Genomic DNA, 19,158 nt, shown 5'->3' with positions numbered 1-19,158 from the left:
CCGTCATAAAATGCAGTCACTAGAGTGTCGGAGAGACTGCGTTGATTCTGTTCTATTATTTAAAATAATAAATGGTTATATTGATGCCCCTAGCTTGTTGAAAGACATATGTATAAGAGTTCCAGGTAATAAAGAGCGCCGATGTCGTCCCAGATACAAGCATTTATTCTCCATTCCATGTAGTAGAACTAACTATTCTAAAAATATGTTTATTAAACGAGCATGTGCCCTCTATAATGATCATAACATTGTTAAAAATGTAGACATATTTAATTGTACCATAAGTTCATTGAAAACAGTATTCAAGACTAGTAGCATATAAATCTTAACGCGTATATAATAAGTATTATTATGTCATGTTTGTCGATACTTCATACTTATTCAAAAGTTGTTATAAATGTAGAACGTGTTTTACATTGTGCTTTTCACTGAGTGTTTTGTAAATCTGATTTCTCAAATTCTGTGTAACCTCTTACTATTTAGCTGAACCTAAACGTAGATAGGTACTTTTCGTGCTTCTATATAAAGATATGTTTAACAAACATGGAAACTATAGGTCTAGATTAAGACAAGAAACTGTAATAATATTTTTTGTATGACCGTTTGTTTCATATTTAAATAAAAAAAAAAAAAAAAAAATAATAATGTCCGAACTGCATACTATAGTTGAGGTGGACTTTAGACCTGTTGGCATCCTTCTGAACTCATAATATCCGAACTGCATACTACCGCGTGTGGCCTGTAATCCGAACACTAAATTAAACTATAGGCTGTACTCCTCAAACTTACCAACATTTGTTCATCAACTTTTAAAAGTTATGAATTCTTTAGACTTCCTATTTTTCATACAAATTAAATATTACCTTCAATGTAAGCCGTTATCAGTGTAATTGACGTTGCTTGTCACGCTTTAAACATAACAAAATTCGCAATACATTGCGTCTTAGAATAAAGTTTAAAGTGTTTTAAAAATCAAAATACAAGTTAATTTTAAAAGTTAGTGAGCAAATGTTGGTTAGTGTGAGGAGTACAGCCTACCGTTTAAATTTTTGCTCCTGTTACAGGCCACACCCGGTATAGTTGAAGTGGTCTTTAGACCTGCCGGCATCCTTCTGAACTCATAATATCCGAACTACATATTATAGTTGTAGAGGTCTTTAGACCTGTCGGCATCCTTCTGAACTACATACTATAGTTGAAGTGGTCTTTAGACCTGCCGGCATCCTTCTGAACTCATAATATCCGAACTACATACTATAGTTGTAGAGGTCTTTAGACCTGTCGGCATCCTTCTGAACTACATACTATAGTTGAAGTGTTCTTTAGACCTGTTGGCATCCTTCTGAACTCATAATGCTCAAACTGCATATAAAAACACATTTAATGTGCTTCTTCGTCCTAACTTTCTACTCATACCTGATACGTCTTAGACACAAGCACGTCTATATTGAGTTGATTTTTCCGCGCGTGACGTAAATTCTTCCGACTCCGCTCCCATTACTCGTTGCCGGCATGAGCGGTCATTATGCGAATTTTGATTCTTTTGTGTTGTGCGCTCCAACTGAACGTGTAGCGATAGCGACCTTCACCATACAGGAATTTTGGCCGAAGGGTATCAAGTTCCAGCGGTCCCGCGGCCGGCTCCCTGATACTGAGGGGTTGCGTAATTCATCGCAGCTATAATTTGAAGTTTTTAGTTTGAAGAAATATTTTTACAATGTCTATCACCTCTATCTTCATGAGTTGTATGTGTTTCCATGTATTTTTTTAATTTATTTATTGAGAAACAAACAGTCTTAAAATAAACATATGAGCAACTTAGCTAATAGCTATGCATTGATTTCGTTATAGACCTATAGTTTCCTAATTTTAAATTTCGATGTACAATTGAAAAAATAATAATAGTGTAAACTTATAGCGTACATAACAAAAGCGTAAATGTATATAAAAAAAAAATCTGAGGTTGTGCAATAAAAAGGATTTGAATTTGTATGCTAGTTTTAAGGTATTTTTCTATGGGCCACTATTTGCCTGAAATAAATATTTTCATTTGACTTCACATTGTAAATTATCCGTTTTGCTTTAATTTTCCATACAAGATTTATTAGTCAGTTTTGTAACGGTCCATACTACTTGTACGGTTAACTGACAATTAAAACTGGGACACTTTTTTATTACTAAAATCGATAGTGTTCGTGATTCTGAGTAGAAATAAACCCAAAATTTGTAAGGTTTTAAAAAACACTTTTTCTTATACTACGTCGGTGGCGAACAAGTATTCGGCCCGCCTGATGGTAAGCAGTCTCCGTAGGCTATGGACGCCTGAAACTCCAGAGGAGTTACATTCGCGTACTTTTTTCTGAAAATGCCCAAAAACAATCTACGTGTGCTTCTGCAAACATCCCTGATGCACTACAGTGTCCAAAAAGATTTGCCTCCCTGGTGCGCAGGGTGATAGCCAGCACCAACGGTATCCTGCAAATGATCTCGAGCAGACTGGACTGTCCGTACATGAATCGGTGCTGTGCAGTCTCAGATGGAAGCGTTCAGCGGTCTGTAATGTAATTTAATTTGATTTGCAATTTAATTTACTGGGGTAGTTGTTCGTGTGTCTGCCGGCAACTACTGGGCATCCCACGAAGAGGAATTTCTGATACGGTCGCACCGTGGCTGCTCATCTTCCGTTTTACGAAACCAATATATATTCAAACTTTCCTTTAGAGCAAATGAGATCCTTCTGAACTGTTAATGCGCGACCTACGTACTATTTTACTTATTGACACAATAACATTGGTATTGTGTTTATTTCCCCGAGTGTCGCACAAACCCTTCCTCCCGCTTTCCGGTATCTCATCCAATAGTAACGCCATGTATTTATAGCGGGCCCGGTCCTGTGCTGGCCGAGCGGCCCGCAGCGGGTGCACACGTACTGCGCGGCGCTGCAGCGCGCGTACGCGACGCGCGTCCCCGCGCTGCCGCCGCCGCCGCCGATGCGTGAAGTGCTCGCGTTACACCCTGTCTCGCTCTGCGGTACAATGTTGATAACTGTCGCGCAGTTTAGTTAAACGTTTACTACGAACTAAAGTAGCGATCTGATAAATTATGTTGTTGAATCGTTAATGTGCTTGATAACTTTAGTTCATTTATAATTGGAATGGGTAGAGTAAAAAGTTAAGAGTAGTAGTCCCAGCTGTTAGAACTCATAGTTTCAGTGGTAATAGCAGAAACAGGGTGTAACGGTAGAGTATAAAAGCGCACTGTATCCATTATGTGTAATTACTTGAGGTGTATTTATTTGTTGAGTAGGTACTAATATTAAGTAATAGTTGTTGTAATGAGAACATTATTGTATAATTTCGTTTTACCACTAGATTAAATATTTATTCTTCTGTCGTTTGATATCTGAACGCTACTTGTAGCAGGAAAGCTTACAGCCATAACGTTCAAGTAGGCATATAATTATTCTACAGATCACCCTGGTCTCACCCACCTGATCTCAAACAGCACCCGAGATTCGGTTTGTACGCCACAGTCGGAATCTCCGGTGATGCACTAGGTCCTTTGTGCCCCGTTTCACAGCTTCCATTGTCCTCCAGGCCAATGGTCGGGCGGCAGCGGGCGCTGGACGAGCGTGGGCGCGGGCGGGCGCTGGGCGGCGCCGCTGTCGCCGCAGCCGGGGGGCGTGGCCGTGCGGCCGAGCCTGCGCGGCGCCTGCCCGCCCGCGCCGGCGCACGTGGACTGGCGCGTGCACGAGCGCGCGCTGCTGCACGTGGAGTGCCGCGCGCCGCCGCTCGATGTCTACAGGTCCGTCATGTACAGACAACTATCTGGAGAATTGGATATGGATATATTCAACTGTGGCATTCCTAGCGTGAGACGTAATTTAGTGCAGAAAAACTTTGAGTCTTTTGAATGAGCGTGTTATCGCTTTCTTGAATACCTATTAATTACTTATTTATTATTTATACTTTTACCTTAGACCTCATTATGTTTCTAAGTTAATTAGTATTTTGAACTTCCACATTATCCTTATTAGGTATCATTTGTATTCGCTTTGTTCACATATGTGGTTGCAATAGTGCGTTATCTTAGTTTAGTATTATGTCACTACCTGTGAGTTCCTATAATTGGCTTCCTGTATCTACTATATTTTTCTATGTTAATGTCACAGCTGTTGGATCTCTAAATAAATAAAAATAAAATAAACTTTCACAATCTTCAACCTTGCCGTTGTAAAATATTGACTCCTTGTGTTAGATTGGTTCTTAACCCTGATACTTTATACAATAAAAATTACAAGTTATACTTTGAATAATTCAACTTGTTTGTCTCATTTGCACTTTTTTTAAGTGCACTAAGTAACTAACAAAGTATTTACATTATACAGATTCTGCTGTGTGGTAGTCCGAGAGCGCTTCCCCCCGACCCGCGACCCGAACGCGGCCGGACACGCCCTGACCCTCGTACCAGCTCTCCGACTGGAAAACTTGCTACCGCTGGAGCTGCAGTTCAGGTGTTCAGGGCTGGACGTGCAGAATGTTGGCGGTGCGTTGCCGCCCGCTGTTACACGCCCTTTCCACGAGGTGTGTTTATACATAATAATAAATAAATCCGTTTATTTAAGACAACATAGGTCCAATCGCATTACAATGTTAAAAAAATAAAACAGTAAAGGCATTTAGAAATATGCCTTTAAAGTAGCCATATTAGTAAAGTATATAAAAACAACACGTTTTACAGCAGAATGTATAGATCCATAGGTGTAATCAGCCTGTAATCAGCGTGTAATCAGTGAAATCATCAAAAATGACGGTGGTCGTCCCGAAAACCGCTGTGTCTACACCACAATAATCTTCTCACGGCGAACACTGTCAGATTATCACAATCACTTTCATGACTAGAATTGCGTCACATAGAAGCAAAATTATCTACATTCTGTAAGAAGTGAATGTTGTTGACTTTACTTCTATATGTTGTTGTTGTCTATTACCCTGCCAACACAACACAAAATTGCAGAAAGTAAGACCTTACTTTTAACCTCTTAGTGCTATGAAGTGTAGTAAATTGATTCAATATTTTTCGTACTCTCAGGTAAACGTAGAAGAAGGCGTAGAGCTCAGCGTGAAGATAGAAGGCTTTGGATGGTCTTCGACCCTGTCTGTGGGCGGCGCGGGGGCAAACTCCTTTACAGCCCGCCTTAAACTTAAAGATTCTTGGGGCAGACGGTTATACCTCAATGCAAGAGTCGCTGTGAAATCTACAGATGGAATCAAGGTACATTCTTTGACATTTTCAGTGAGCCTACTCTTTTACCGCACCGCACCTCAGGCTCAAAAATGTCTGGGGTCTTTCTCTCAATTCAATTCAATTCAATTCATTTATTTCAGGTCAAATATGCCCATATAGTTTGTTAGTAATTACATTATACTATATTAAATTACACATTTACGTTAATTAGTCTTCCTACAACTAAGGTTAGTAAACACAGGACATAACATACTATTTCTACATACAGTATATTGGCTTGCCTGTCAGTACATGTATCATATGGCAATGGTTCATGTACTGACAGTCAAACCTTGACGCAAATGTCAATGTTAAAGGGCTAGTTGTTATAAGACCAAGATGCACATAGATTAAGTGCTTTAGTAGGAAAATTCCATAACAACTCCGAATTGCGCTGAATGAACATTGCCCGACGCAATCGAAACTGGCTTATTGTGACTGCTAATACGTGACGTGCTAACCTTCTAACTTTTTGCTTGCATAAGAAACAATATTAGGCGCTGGATTCTCTGACCCGCCGCACGCGACCGGCGGCGTGCGAACGCGCGTCGCACGCTGTGCCACACGCCGTCGGTCGCGGATGAAGCCGCGTTTATATTTGTCTGTTGTGTTGTGTTGTGACGCATCAGAACGGTATCGGTTTCAACCATTTAATATCGTTGCATTCAGATTTATCTGATGCACTGTGTTGTGACGGCTTGTGTTGTGTCGCGACACAAGCGATCCCGGTCCGCGTCAGAGCGGGTGAGGTACGGGGGGCGGGGCAGCGACACGTCACAGCTTGTTTGGCTAGTGTGAACGCGCAGCAAGCAAGTATGGATGGCGAACTGCTCATTGAATACGTACGGCAATACGAAACCATTTATGATTCAAAACGTAAAGAATATAAGGATCAAGCTATTAGAACAGCTATCTGGGAGGAAATAGGAGAAAAAATGAAACAACCTCGTAAGTAACGTGTTTTTATTTAATTATACCGAGTTCTACCTTGTCTAATAGCTTGGATTTGCCATGGAACTTGTCCCTCTGCACTCATGAAATAGTTTTTATATGCTTCGCGAACTTGGACAGCTTCTTGGGACGGATTCCTATAGGTAGGGCGGATATTCCCGAAGCATGTACTGTTGCAATCGATTTCGTCCGTTAATATTTCTTCATTTTCTTGCGTGTCACGAGTTAATACATTATGAAGGCAGCAAGCTGCAAGTACAATCTTGTCCGCCATATACGGTTGTACCTGTAAAGGTCCTTGAAACACTCTAAATCTCGCTCGTAATATTCCGAATGCATTTTCGACTGTGCGGCGAGCACGCGATAAACGGTAATTAAAAATTTTGTTTGGATCATTGTTTACTAATTTCACTTTACTGTACGGCTTTAACAAATAAGGTTTCAATGGAAATGCCGCATCTGCCACAATAGTGTATGGCAAAGGTTCAGTATTTTGTCTTAACGGTCGATTCGGTGGTACATTCAACTCATTATTTTTAAACATTGTCCCCATTAATGACTCCTGGTATATACCACCATCACTATTTCTCCCATACGCCCCTACGTCCACCATAATAAATCTGTAATGGGCGTCGACAAGTGCTAGCAACACAATAGAATGCTCATTTTTATAGTTAAAATAAGTTGAGCCGGCATTTATTGGGCATATTATAGTAACGTGCTTTCCGTCCAGTGCTCCAAGACAATTCGGGACTGCCATATTTTTTCAAATCCAGTTGCAATCTCTTTCCATATTTGTTCTGTAGGTTTGGGCATAACAATAGGTGACAAATTCTTCCATATTGCAGTACATACTTCTTCGACTATGATTTTTAATGTAGAAACACCCATGCGAAAGCTGAACGCCATTGACCGGAATGAGTTTCCGGTTGCCAAAAATCTGTAAAATAAAAAATAAGCATATGTTTTATTTTGTTTCAGCGGACAAATGTAAAGATGAATGGACTAAATTGCGAAATGCCTATGTGAACGCAATGAAACGGCGTAAAACTAAAAGTGGTCAGGCTGCTAAAACTATTACACCGTGGAAGTATGAAGAGCAGATGAGTTTTTTGAAGCCGTATATGGAATCTCGGCCTACGGTAAGAAATCTTAAATCGCCAGAGTCACCAGTGTCATCACCAAATTCAACAGAGTCCCTACCAGATACTCAATCGGAAGGATTCAATGAAGATGCCATTCGATCTCAATTTGATAGCCGCTCTCCAACACCACAATCGATTCGATCGATTTCTTCTCAATCAGGCAAACGACCTATACGTAATAAAACTAATTTACATGAATTATACGATTTAATGAAAACTTCGCACGATTTACGACTGCAAAAACAACAAAATAAGCAGCTAGACAAAGAAATGGATGAGACTGACTTGTTTTTCCTAAGTATGAGCAAAGCCGTAAAGAAACTGCCTAAACTCGAACAGTCTAAAATAAAATTGGATTTGCACACTGCGATTTCAAAAGCCGAAATTCACTTTCTTCAAGCACAAGACCAAATTCGCAGAACACCCATCCATATAACTAGCCAGATTATTTCTCAACCGCAACAACAAGGACATCAGTCACCAGAACACACATCCACATCCACGCCGTCACTTCCAAGCACCTCAGCCTTCTCCTATACACGTACATCCACAGCAGTCGCAGCACCAATGGAAACACAAACATTGGAATCAGAACAGCAAAATTCTTGTCTCTCGGCGTATTATGCTAATGCACAATTTTCTGAGGAAAATAATTCATATTATTAAAAATAAATCCTTACCTTAAACATACTCCAAGTCTTTCTTTTGTACCAATAGGCTTGCGAAATTTCGTCTGTATTTTTTTGATGTCTTCTGCAATCAAACTATGAATTTTTTCAAACTGTGCCTTCGACATTCTAAAATACTGATGAAATCTTTCAGGATCACTTTCAAGCTCTTTAACGAGAGTATGAAACTCGCCTTTACTCTCTCTTTTTCTATTTACAGGATGAATCCAATACCTCCTTCTCTTTTTTTCTTTTGTAAGAAGCGTAGCCAGCGCCAACAATTGCAATTCATCTTCAAAATCGGAATCTGAATCGGATGATTCTTGAAAAAACATTGTGAACGTGTGAGCTATCCGAGTGCTGAGAACGAACTGACAAAAAATTGCGTCAGAATGCATCATAACACGTCATATTAATGTGAACAGTAGCCGTCACGTCAGAGAGCATCACAACACGACACGACAGACAAATGTGAACTTAGCTTGGTGGGCTTTCTGACTCTTGGTCACCCGTCGCCGGCGACCGATGGTTTAGAAATCATATGCTATGTCGCGCAGTGTCTGCTTTTTGAACTGTTGTGTCTTGTTTCGTTGAGCAAAATGGACAAAAACATACTTACATTGTTATTGTATATATATAGTCCTCCTCATCGTTTTCGATGACGGCGACCCCAAATAAACACATTATGGACGTTGTCTAGCATGAGCCCTAATGTGTGTGGTGGGGTTAGAAGAAGAAGATGATGAAATATTAATCTCATCAAAAAAAAAGGAAAAGAGCCAAGTGACATTTAAAAAAAAAGTTGCTGTCTTCATAACATGTTAATGGAAAACAGAAGCAATGAAAATCCCACACTAAATTCTAGTACCAGCAACTATAACGACAATATGTACCTGTGATTTAAGTATTTTCTCAGTTCTCTATATATATATATATATAAATTTACGCTTTTGTTATGTACGCTATAAGTTTACACTATTATTATTTTTTCAATTGTACATCGAATAATTTAAAATTAGGAAACTATAGGTCTATAACGAAATCAATCCATAGCTATTAGCTAAGTTGCTCATATGTTTATTTTAAGACTGTTTGTTTCTCAATAAATTAAAAAAAAAAAAATATCCACAACAACGCAATTTGATGGCACTGCGACGAACTGATGGACCAGGCGCAGTCGCAGGAATGAACTTAAGAAATGAGTTAAAAGACTATATATGCTCACCTCAGGGCAGAGTGGTATGGCAAGCAAATATGGTTTAATTACAATTTTAAATAAAAACTTACCTGGAATTTTCATTGTTTCACTTATATTTTCCCATGTTCTATGCTTTAAATTGTTGTTTTTGTAATCCTTCTCGGAAGCGTCGAACAAAATATTTATCAACAATTCATCGCTATCTTTTGTGAAAAGAGTCATTTTCAATATCAACACGCCACCCGCCGTCCGTCGCTATTCTACGGAAATGATACCGAACGACGCGTGCGGCGTGTGACCTTCGCACGCCGTCCTACCCGCCGCCGGCGACGTTTCAGAGAAACTATAGGTCTATAACGAAATCAATCCATAGCTATTAGCTAAGTTGCTCATATGTTTATTTTAAGACTGTTTGTTTCTCAATAAATTAAAAAAAAAAAAAAAAAAAGAGACCACCCTCAAACATTTCCGAACATAACATTCGAACGTCGCCGGTCGCGGACACACGTCGGTCGCCGGTCGCCGGCGGCGTGTGGTCAGAGAAACCAGGGCCTTAGATTCTAAATTGCCTTTCATGTCAATTACAAGGATTTAGCTAAGAGGCAAAAAACAGCAGTCTCAATTTTGCTCATATCGTTTAAAACATACTTTTCATGTATAGATTTCGATCAGCGCAGCGTACTGGATCGTAAACCGAACTGGTCTTCCCCTGGTGTTCCGCGCAGAAGGCGCGACGGCGCCCGCGGCCGGGCAGGGAGACGAGCACGAGATCGCGCGTATGGTGGCGCCACTGCTGTTCGCGTTCGCGGAGGCCGACGGCGGCCCCACGGTCACCGCTCGGCTCGGCACCGGCGTGGCGCTCAACCAGGAGGTAACTAGACAGCAGGAGATCGCGCGCAGGGTGGCGCCACTGCTGTTCGCGTCCGCGGAGGCCGACGGCGGCCCCACGGTCACCGCTCGGCTCGGCACCGGCGTGGCGCTCAACCAGGAGGTAACTAGACAGCAGGAGATCGCGCGCAGGGTGGCGCCACTGCTGTTCGCGTTCGCGGAGGCCGATGGCGGCCCCACGGTCACCGCTCGGCTCGGCACCGGCGTGGCGCTCAACCAGGAGGTAACTAGACAGCAGGAGATCGCGCGCAGGGTGGCGCCACTGCTGTTCGCGTTCGCGGAGGCCGACGGCGGCCCCACGGTCACCGCTCGGCTCGGCACCGGCGTGGCGCTCAACCAGGAGTTAACTAGACAGCAGGAGATCGCGCGCAGGGTGGCGCCACTGCTGTTCGCGTTCGCGGAGGCCGACGGCGGCCCCACGGTCACCGCTCGGCTCGGCACCGGCGTGGCGCTCAACCAGGAGGTAACTAGACAGCAGGAGATCGCGCGCAGGGTGGCGCCACTGCTGTTCGCGTTCGCGGAGGCCGATGGCGGCCCCACGGTCACCGCTCGGCTCGGCACCGGCGTGGCGCTCAACCAGGAGGTAACTAGACAGCAGGAGATCGCGCGCAGGGTGGCGCCACTGCTGTTCGCGTTCGCGGAGGCCGACGGCGGCCCCACGGTCACCGCTCGGCTCGGCACCGGCGTGGCGCTCAACCAGGAGTTAACTAGACAGCAGGAGATCGCGCGCAGGGTGGCGCCACTGCTGTTCGCGTTCGCGGAGGCCGACGGCGGCCCCACGGTCACCGCTCGGCTCGGCACCGGCGTGGCGCTCAACCAGGAGGTAACTAGACAGCAGGAGATCGCGCGCAGGGTGGCGCCACTGCTGTTCGCGTTCGCGGAGGCCGACGGCGGCCCCACGGTCACCGCTCGGCTCGGCACCGGCGTGGCGCTCAACCAGGAGTTAACTAGACAGCAGGAGATCGCGCGCAGGGTGGCGCCACTGCTGTTCGCGTTCGCGGAGGCCGACGGCGGCCCCACGGTCACCGCTCGGCTCGGCACCGGCGTGATGCTCAACCAGGACCGGATTGCATAATAAAATACAAGCTACTATCAGTGATTTTACATATAAAATCACTCATAGTATTAGCTAGTGTTTGAATATACAATAGGCCCCAGGAGGTAACTAGATAGCATGGGTTGTGGTGCTACTACCCTCGTAGTGGCAGATGGATGGACCACCAACTATTGTCGGTGTTATTGACTCATCTTGTTGTGTATGCATTATTTGTATGTATGAAAAATATAATGCCCATTTCGAACAACAAATAAATGTAGGTATCTGATTTATTTAACTTGCCTTTATCTTGAATGTAAAAATTTCATAGTTGGCAGTTTTCTAGCATCTCAGGTAGAATTTCATAACAAAACAGCGTATGCTTCGAGACAATGCGTATATTAACGAATTTAGAGTTTAATCAAAATGAATTTCGTCTCTGACGCTAATCCACATGTTGTTTACAGTGGTGTTCCCCATTCGGGCTGGGCCCCGGCACGGCGGTGAAGAAGCTCACAGCCGGCGACAAGGTTTACGCCGTCGGCGTCTCCGTCCGCGCCGGCCGCGGCCGCTACAGGCACACCAACATCGCTACACTCACACCGCGATACCAGCTGCACAACAACACGCCCTACCATCTGCAGTTCGCGCAGAAGTGTACTGCTACTACCTTGGTGAGTATTAACACGGAGTAAGGTTCTATACACACTATACAGTGGACAAGGCGTTTTGTCTTCTTTTCTTTTTTCTGTCTTTATAAACTCTATCACTTCCAATATTTTGTCCTCCTACCACTTTTACGCTGACCACCTTCAATTATACTCTCAGGGCTCTGTTGCCGATATACCATATACTATCTGCGCCATGAAGACTGACTTGGCGAGCATCTGTCCGGATTGATTTTGATTCTCTACCCGCCATTGTGTTTGCATTTGTCAGGGTTAAGAAGCAATAGGTTGTAACCGCAATATGCGGCAAAGCTTTCTCGATAGCGATGCATGTCCAGACAATCGTTCCTTGTTTTTATGATTTAAAAAAAATGGTATCGTCCGCATAAACTAAATGTTTTGAACTTGAAAATCATGAGCTCATCTCGTTGACATAAAAAATAAATAAAACCGGTTCTAAATTATTCATAGTCATTTAAGTTAACTTTATTGTATGGTTTTTGATTGATGCAGCAACTGGCCCTTATACTATTTGGGTTATGGTTGCGTATCGAACGATCCTTTGCCTTCGTTGCAGAATGACCCAGGCGCTCGGGCTACGCACGTGTCCGCGGTCGCTGGATGCTACCTGCCCTGGCACTGGGCGCGCTGGGAGCGCGCGCAGCTGCTGTGCGTGCGCGTGCTGGCCCCGGGCGGCGCGCCGCGCACCGCCTGGTCGGGCGGCCTGCGCGTCGACAGCACGCGCGCCGTGCACATAGCCTGCAGGTACAGTAGCACAGGGCCGCCGGGAGCGCGCGCAGCTGCTGTGCGTGCGCGTGCTGGCCCCGGGCGGCGCGCCGCGCACCGCCTGGTCGGGCGGCCTGCGCGTCGACAGCACGCGCGCCGTGCACATAGCCTGCAGGTACAGTAGCACAGGGCCGCCGGGAGCGCGCGCAGCTGCTGTGCGTGCGCGTGCTGGCCCCGGGCGGCGCGCCGCGCACCGCCTGGTCGGGCGGCCTGCGCGTCGACAGCACGCGCGCCGTGCACATAGCCTGCAGGTACAGTAGCACAGGGCCGCCGGGAGCGCGCGCAGCTGCTGTGCGTGCGCGTGCTGGCCCCGGGCGGCGCGCCGCGCACCGCCTGGTCGGGCGGCCTGCGCGTCGACAGCACGCGCGCCGTGCACATAGCCTGCAGGTACAGTAGCACAGGGCCGCCGGGAGCGCGCGCAGCTGCTGTGCGTGCGCGTGCTGGCCCCGGGCGGCGCGCCGCGCACCGCCTGGTCGGGCGGCCTGCGCGTCGACAGCACGCGCGCCGTGCACATAGCCTGCAGGTACAGTAGCACAGGGCCGCCGGGAGCGCGCGCAGCTGCTGTGCGTGCGCGTGCTGGCCCCGGGCGGCGCGCCGCGCACCGCCTGGTCGGGCGGCCTGCGCGTCGACAGCACGCGCGCCGTGCACATAGCCTGCAGGTACAGTAGCACAGGGCCGCCGGGAGCGCGCGCAGCTGCTGTGCGTGCGCGTGCTGGCCCCGGGCGGCGCGCCGCGCACCGCCTGGTCGGGCGGCCTGCGCGTCGACAGCACGCGCGCCGTGCACATAGCCTGCAGGTACAGTAGCACAGGGCCGCCGGGAGCGCGCGCAGCTGCTGTGCGTGCGCGTGCTGGCCCCGGGCGGCGCGCCGCGCACCGCCTGGTCGGGCGGCCTGCGCGTCGACAGCACGCGCGCCGTGCACATAGCCTGCAGGTACAGTAGCACAGGGCCGCCGGGAGCGCGCGCAGCTGCTGTGCGTGCGCGTGCTGGCCCCGGGCGGCGCGCCGCGCACCGCCTGGTCGGGCGGCCTGCGCGTCGACAGCACGCGCGCCGTGCACATAGCCTGCAGGTACAGTAGCACAGGGCCGCCGGGAGCGCGCGCAGCTGCTGTGCGTGCGCGTGCTGGCCCCGGGCGGCGCGCCGCGCACCGCCTGGTCGGGCGGCCTGCGCGTCGACAGCACGCGCGCCGTGCACATAGCCTGCAGGTACAGTAGCACAGGGCCGCCGGGAGCGCGCGCAGCTGCTGTGCGTGCGCGTGCTGGCCCCGGGCGGCGCGCCGCGCACCGCCTGGTCGGGCGGCCTGCGCGTCGACAGCACGCGCGCCGTGCACATAGCCTGCAGGTACAGTAGCACAGGGCCGCCGGGAGCGCGCGCAGCTGCTGTGCGTGCGCGTGCTGGCCCCGGGCGGCGCGCCGCGCACCGCCTGGTCGGGCGGCCTGCGCGTCGACAGCACGCGCGCCGTGCACATAGCCTGCAGGTACAGTAGCACAGGGCCGCCGGGAGCGCGCGCAGCTGCTGTGCGTGCGCGTGCTGGCCCCGGGCGGCGCGCCGCGCACCGCCTGGTCGGGCGGCCTGCGCGTCGACAGCACGCGCGCCGTGCACATAGCCTGCAGGTACAGTAGCACAGGGCCGCCGGGAGCGCGCGCAGCTGCTGTGCGTGCGCGTGCTGGCCCCGGGCGGCGCGCCGCGCACCGCTTGGTCGGGCGGCCTGCGCGTCGACAGCACGCGCGCCGTGCACATAGCCTGCAGGTACAGTAGCACAGGGCCGCCGGGAGCGCGCGCAGCTGCTGTGCGTGCGCGTGCTGGCCCCGGGCGGCGCGCCGCGCACCGCCTGGTCGGGCGGCCTGCGCGTCGACAGCACGCGCGCCGTGCACATAGCCTGCAGGTACAGTAGCACAGGGCCGCCGGGAGCGCGCGCAGCTGCTGAGCGTGCGCGTGCTGGCCCCGGGCGGCGCGCCGCGCACCGCCTGGTCGGGCGGCCTGCGCGTCGACAGCACGCGCGCCGTGCACATAGCCTGCAGGTACAGTAGCACAGGGCCGCCGGGAGCGCGCGCAGCTGCTGTGCGTGCGCGTGCTGGCCCCGGGCGGCGCGCCGCGCACCGCCTGGTCGGGCGGCCTGCGCGTCGACAGCACGCGCGCCGTGCACATAGCCTGCAGGTACAGTAGCACAGGGCCGCCGGGAGCTATCCCAGTACATACACGTCGGCAGATTGCAGATATTACTTAATATTTTAAATGGTAACATTGATTGTCCTGAATTGCTCGCTAAGCTCTCCTTCAAAACTCCATCTCGATCTAAAAGATACTTCCTTCCTCTCTCAAATCCATTTTCTGGGATGGCATTACTGTAAGTGTAAAGTTAGAAGCTTTCTGATGTTCCTCGACTATGTTTGTAACAATAACAGCGGCACATCCTTCTGATTCGCTATCATTTGGAGTCTGCGGCGCGTCATCCTCGCCAACCGGTCTCAGCACTTTTATGACTTTAAGACCCAGGGAAAGTCAGCGAAAAATATCGCGTGATTTACTGTAATTATTTAGGTTAATAACCTTTTAATTTGCTAAATCCAGTTCAACAAAAATATAATTTCCCATTCTTGAAAAACCGTTCTTCAAGAAGCACTAATAGAACATTATTTGCAGAGAAAATATCGGTGGCGGTGGCTACGTGTTCTTACGAGTAGAGGTCGTAGCGCAAGGAGCTACTCTTTTCGTAGTATTAACCCACGCCGACAGCGCGCCGCCGCCTCTACGTGTCGACAACCACTCGCCCGTCGCCATCATGTTCCATCAGGTAAGCTCACTAGTGCAATCACAGGATATATCACTAGAAACAGTCCTAGAACTGAAAGCAACACTTGAGTCCCAAGGATCTAAATTTGCCAGCAAAGCGTCTAAGATCCTATTAATTTACAATTGAATTTTGTGATTGCTGATTCAATGTCTCGTCAACTTCAGGGTTTAATTTGATCATTAGAGAAGGTCGTCTTTGCATTAATAACAATAGCAAGTCAACAGTTAGACGATGGTACTTCACTTCACCACCGAATGATAAAATCGATCAAAAGTCAGATTATCGTAAAAACGTGATATCAAAATATTTCGATTCAGCCTTCTAATTATATTATGAATAGCGTTATGATCATTATTTTATAATCATTCACGACACTTAATTTAAAATATGCAAAAGTGGTAAGTTAAGTGATTTGATTTGTACGTGTTGGGTATTCCATCTACATAAATCTTAACTATAAATGTACGGTCCGTACAAGGATTAACATTTCGCTCATCAGCACTTTCCGTCAGTCAGCATTTATTTTACCTATATGAGACAGTACATGCCCGACCGCCGCGGAGTGTATTCAATAATTGTATCATTTTTATCATGTTATCAATAAATCATTATATCGGTGGAAACTGCAGTATTATCAATTATCATTATCAACTATATCATCTTAAGACTGTGCGGGAAGTGCTGATGAGCGAAATGTTAATCCTTGTACGGACCGTACAATAAAGTTATCATATTGAGTAATAAAATAGTGATAAACGAAACTGTTTACTCCCAGAAAATGTTGAGAAATTCATTCGAAATCAAATAAAATATAATGTGTTGCTGTGTGTACTGACGTGGATCCGAAGAAGAAATTGCATCTGTTTCTATATGAATTTATACAAACCTCACGTAACTTCTTTTTATTAAATATCTTTTTATTTGGTGGACCGTTTGTTTCTTCTATTACACAACAATATCGATGAAAATAATATATGTTTCTAACACTAACAAAATTGCGAGTCTTTTGTTTTGACCCGAAAATTCCGGGCTCTGCTGCGAATACGACTCCATTAAAAATCGTTCTCATTGTCATTAATGTTGTGCAGGTGGGATGCGGCGAAGAGTGCGTGGTGGGCGCGCACGGCGCCGTGCAGTGGGCGCTGCCGGAGCCCGAGGGGCAGGCCGCGCTGGCGCTGCGCGCGCCGGGCGGCCCGCGCGCCACGCTGCCCCTGGAGGCGCTCGGCACCAATGTCATCTTGGCGTATCAGAACTTTATCTACGTGGCTTTTGATAAGAGTGGCTCGTCGAACGATGATTCTATTCTAGTCTTGGAAGTGCCTTTAAACTCTACGCGAGTTATCTTGGCTAGGAAACGATATGGTGATAGGTGAGTTTATTCACATATATATGTGAATAAAAGAATGTCTGTGTGTGTGATAGTTTGAGTGGTGGTCAAACAGAACATAGACAATTTTACCTATCAATATATAAGATTACCAATAGTTACAAATTTATTTATTTACGTAAAACACGTTAATGAGATAATTAAATGAGACCTCATTGAACAGATTCCAGAACTTCTTTTACACTAAAAATATAAGAGACTGGTTAAAAGTGGAAAGCATAGACTAATTCGCATGACTGAACATAGATAGACATATGGTCGCTGACCTCCTAGACGGAGATGGCACGTGCAGAAGAAGAAGAAAGTATCATCTCTTAAAATATCGGTAGCTAATTAGTTAGCACCTTATATGGTGCCATAACTTTTCTCATATCTTAAACGTCTACTATAGTTAACAAGCCGCTAATAATCGTTTGTCCCTTTCCGACGTATTGGTATGATGGAAAGGGACAAACGATTATTAGCGGCTTGTTAATTTTAGTAGACGTTTATGAGTAAGGGGGTAAGTGTATAACGAGTAGATATAAACGTTAATCGAAATTCATTTTAGGGGTCAACTTTGGCGGCGCGGTCCTAACGACCAGCTGATCCACGAAGGCAGCTCGCCGCCGCAACCGACAGATGCATTGCTTACAGATGAACCCACCCTATCGCCACACGCAATGGTAAAACTTTTTAGACTTAGATGTTATTAAAATAGAAGAATATATATATATATATATATTTTTTTTATTTTAATTTTGATGTTAGTTTTAACATTTGGCAGAAACTTTAAACCTTTGTGTTCCACAAATGTACATCGTCAACGTTATTGCATATGATGATTATTAGTTCAATGTTTTATTTCATAATAGTTCAATCAGGCAGGAACACAATTCAAGTTTTAATACCCGGTGACGACGCTGGGATAAATTCGGTAGTGTAAAAAGTCTCTAATACATGTTTGTACAGTTTACAATTTGGTGCCGTGACCAGGATTTTTACATCCGCAGTTCCGCGCCAACAAAAATTGAGCCTTTTGACGCAATTTTAGAGTGAAAGTTCGTTACTACACAGATTAAGTTAAATTGCAGGTGCTGGACATAGAGGGCCCGGCGCCGCGCCCGGGTCGCGCCGCGGCGCTCGTGCTGCGCCGCGCCGACCCGCGCCGCGCCTCCACGCAGGCGTGGCGCCTGCTCGCCGGCCGCATGGCGTGCGCACACGCCAACCTGTGCGTGCAGCCTGACGGCGGGCTCATGGCGCTTACACCCGGTATGTACACCAAGAAGATCTAATACTGTGGGTGTGCTGGACATAGGGGGCCCGGCGCCGCGCCGACCCGCGCCGCGCCTCCACGCAGGCGTGGCGCCTGCTCGCCGGCCGCATGGCGTGCGCACACGCCAACCTGTGCGTGCAGCCTGACGGCGGGCTCATGGCGCTTACACCCGGTATGTACACCAAGAAGATCTAATACTGTGGGTGTGCTGGACATAGGGGGCCCGGCGCCGCGCCGACCCGCGCCGCGCCTCCACGCAGGCGTGGCGCCTGCTCGCCGGCCGCATGGCGTGCGCACACGCCAACCTGTGCGTGCAGCCTGACGGCGGGCTCATGGCGCTTACACCCGGTATGTACACCAAGAAGATCTAATACTGTGGGTGTGCTGGACATAGGGGGCCCGGCGCCGCGCCGACCCGCGCCGCGCCTCCACGCAGGCGTGGCGCCTGCTCGCCGGCCGCATGGCGTGCGCACACGCCAACCTGTGCGTGCAGCCTGACGGCGGGCTCATGGCGCTTACACCCGGTATGTACACCAAGAAGATCTAATACTGTGGGTGTGCTGGACATAGGGGGCCCGGCGCCGCGCCGACCCGCGCCGCGCCTCCACGCAGGCGTGGCGCCTGCTCGCCGGCCGCATGGCGTGCGCACACGCCAACCTGTGCGTGCAGCCTGACGGCGGGCTCATGGCGCTTACACCCGGTATGTACACCAAGAAGATCTAATACTGTGGGTGTGCTGGACATAGGGGGCCCGGCGCCGCGCCGACCCGCGCCGCGCCTCCACGCAGGCGTGGCGCCTGCTCGCCGGCCGCATGGCGTGCGCACACGCCAACCTGTGCGTGCAGCCTGACGGCGGGCTCATGGCGCTTACACCGGGTATGTACACCAAGAAGATCTAATACTGTGGGTGTGCTGGACATAGGGGGCCCGGCGCCGCGCCGACCCGCGCCGCGCCTCCACGCAGGCGTGGCGCCTGCTCGCCGGCCGCATGGCGTGCGCACACGCCAACCTGTGCGTGCAGCCTGACGGCGGGCTCATGGCGCTTACACCGGGTATGTACACCAAGAAGATCTAATACTGTGGGTGTGCTGGACATAG

General features: G+C 48.4%; 2 protein-coding genes across 2 annotated transcripts in view; both read left to right on the top strand.

Moving 5' to 3' along the window:
• Positions 1 to 19,158, top strand: part of LOC133520978 (uncharacterized) — a 96,935-nt gene that overhangs the window by 61,267 nt on the left and 16,510 nt on the right. Inside the window, exons 73-94 of the mRNA XM_061855697.1 lie at positions 3,597 to 3,804; positions 4,388 to 4,583; positions 5,092 to 5,274; positions 9,910 to 10,959; positions 11,640 to 11,846; positions 12,418 to 12,749; positions 12,851 to 13,013; positions 13,143 to 13,421; positions 13,551 to 13,829; positions 13,959 to 14,237; positions 14,367 to 14,594; positions 14,639 to 14,815; positions 15,254 to 15,475; positions 16,408 to 16,787; positions 17,356 to 17,470; positions 17,879 to 18,070; positions 18,103 to 18,219; positions 18,279 to 18,395; positions 18,455 to 18,571; positions 18,631 to 18,747; positions 18,807 to 18,923; positions 18,983 to 19,099. Of these exons, the coding sequence (XP_061711681.1) occupies positions 3,597 to 3,804; positions 4,388 to 4,583; positions 5,092 to 5,274; positions 9,910 to 10,959; positions 11,640 to 11,846; positions 12,418 to 12,749; positions 12,851 to 13,013; positions 13,143 to 13,421; positions 13,551 to 13,829; positions 13,959 to 14,237; positions 14,367 to 14,594; positions 14,639 to 14,815; positions 15,254 to 15,475; positions 16,408 to 16,787; positions 17,356 to 17,470; positions 17,879 to 18,070; positions 18,103 to 18,219; positions 18,279 to 18,395; positions 18,455 to 18,571; positions 18,631 to 18,747; positions 18,807 to 18,923; positions 18,983 to 19,099 (5,192 nt within the window). The remainder of the gene's footprint in view (positions 1 to 3,596; positions 3,805 to 4,387; positions 4,584 to 5,091; positions 5,275 to 9,909; positions 10,960 to 11,639; positions 11,847 to 12,417; positions 12,750 to 12,850; positions 13,014 to 13,142; positions 13,422 to 13,550; positions 13,830 to 13,958; positions 14,238 to 14,366; positions 14,595 to 14,638; positions 14,816 to 15,253; positions 15,476 to 16,407; positions 16,788 to 17,355; positions 17,471 to 17,878; positions 18,071 to 18,102; positions 18,220 to 18,278; positions 18,396 to 18,454; positions 18,572 to 18,630; positions 18,748 to 18,806; positions 18,924 to 18,982; positions 19,100 to 19,158) is intronic.
• On the top strand, positions 6,106 to 8,072 carry LOC133521033 (uncharacterized). The gene is made up of 2 exons (XM_061855753.1): positions 6,106 to 6,234; positions 7,219 to 8,072. The coding sequence occupies exons 1-2, from the start codon at positions 6,222 to 6,224 to the stop codon at positions 8,046 to 8,048; spliced, it is 843 nt and encodes a 280-aa protein (XP_061711737.1). The 5' UTR covers positions 6,106 to 6,221; the 3' UTR covers positions 8,049 to 8,072.

This window comes from Cydia pomonella, chromosome 9, assembly GCF_033807575.1.
Source record: "Cydia pomonella isolate Wapato2018A chromosome 9, ilCydPomo1, whole genome shotgun sequence".
Lineage (NCBI taxonomy): Eukaryota > Metazoa > Arthropoda > Insecta > Lepidoptera > Tortricidae > Cydia > Cydia pomonella.
This window is presented reverse-complemented; position numbering and strand designations above follow the sequence as displayed.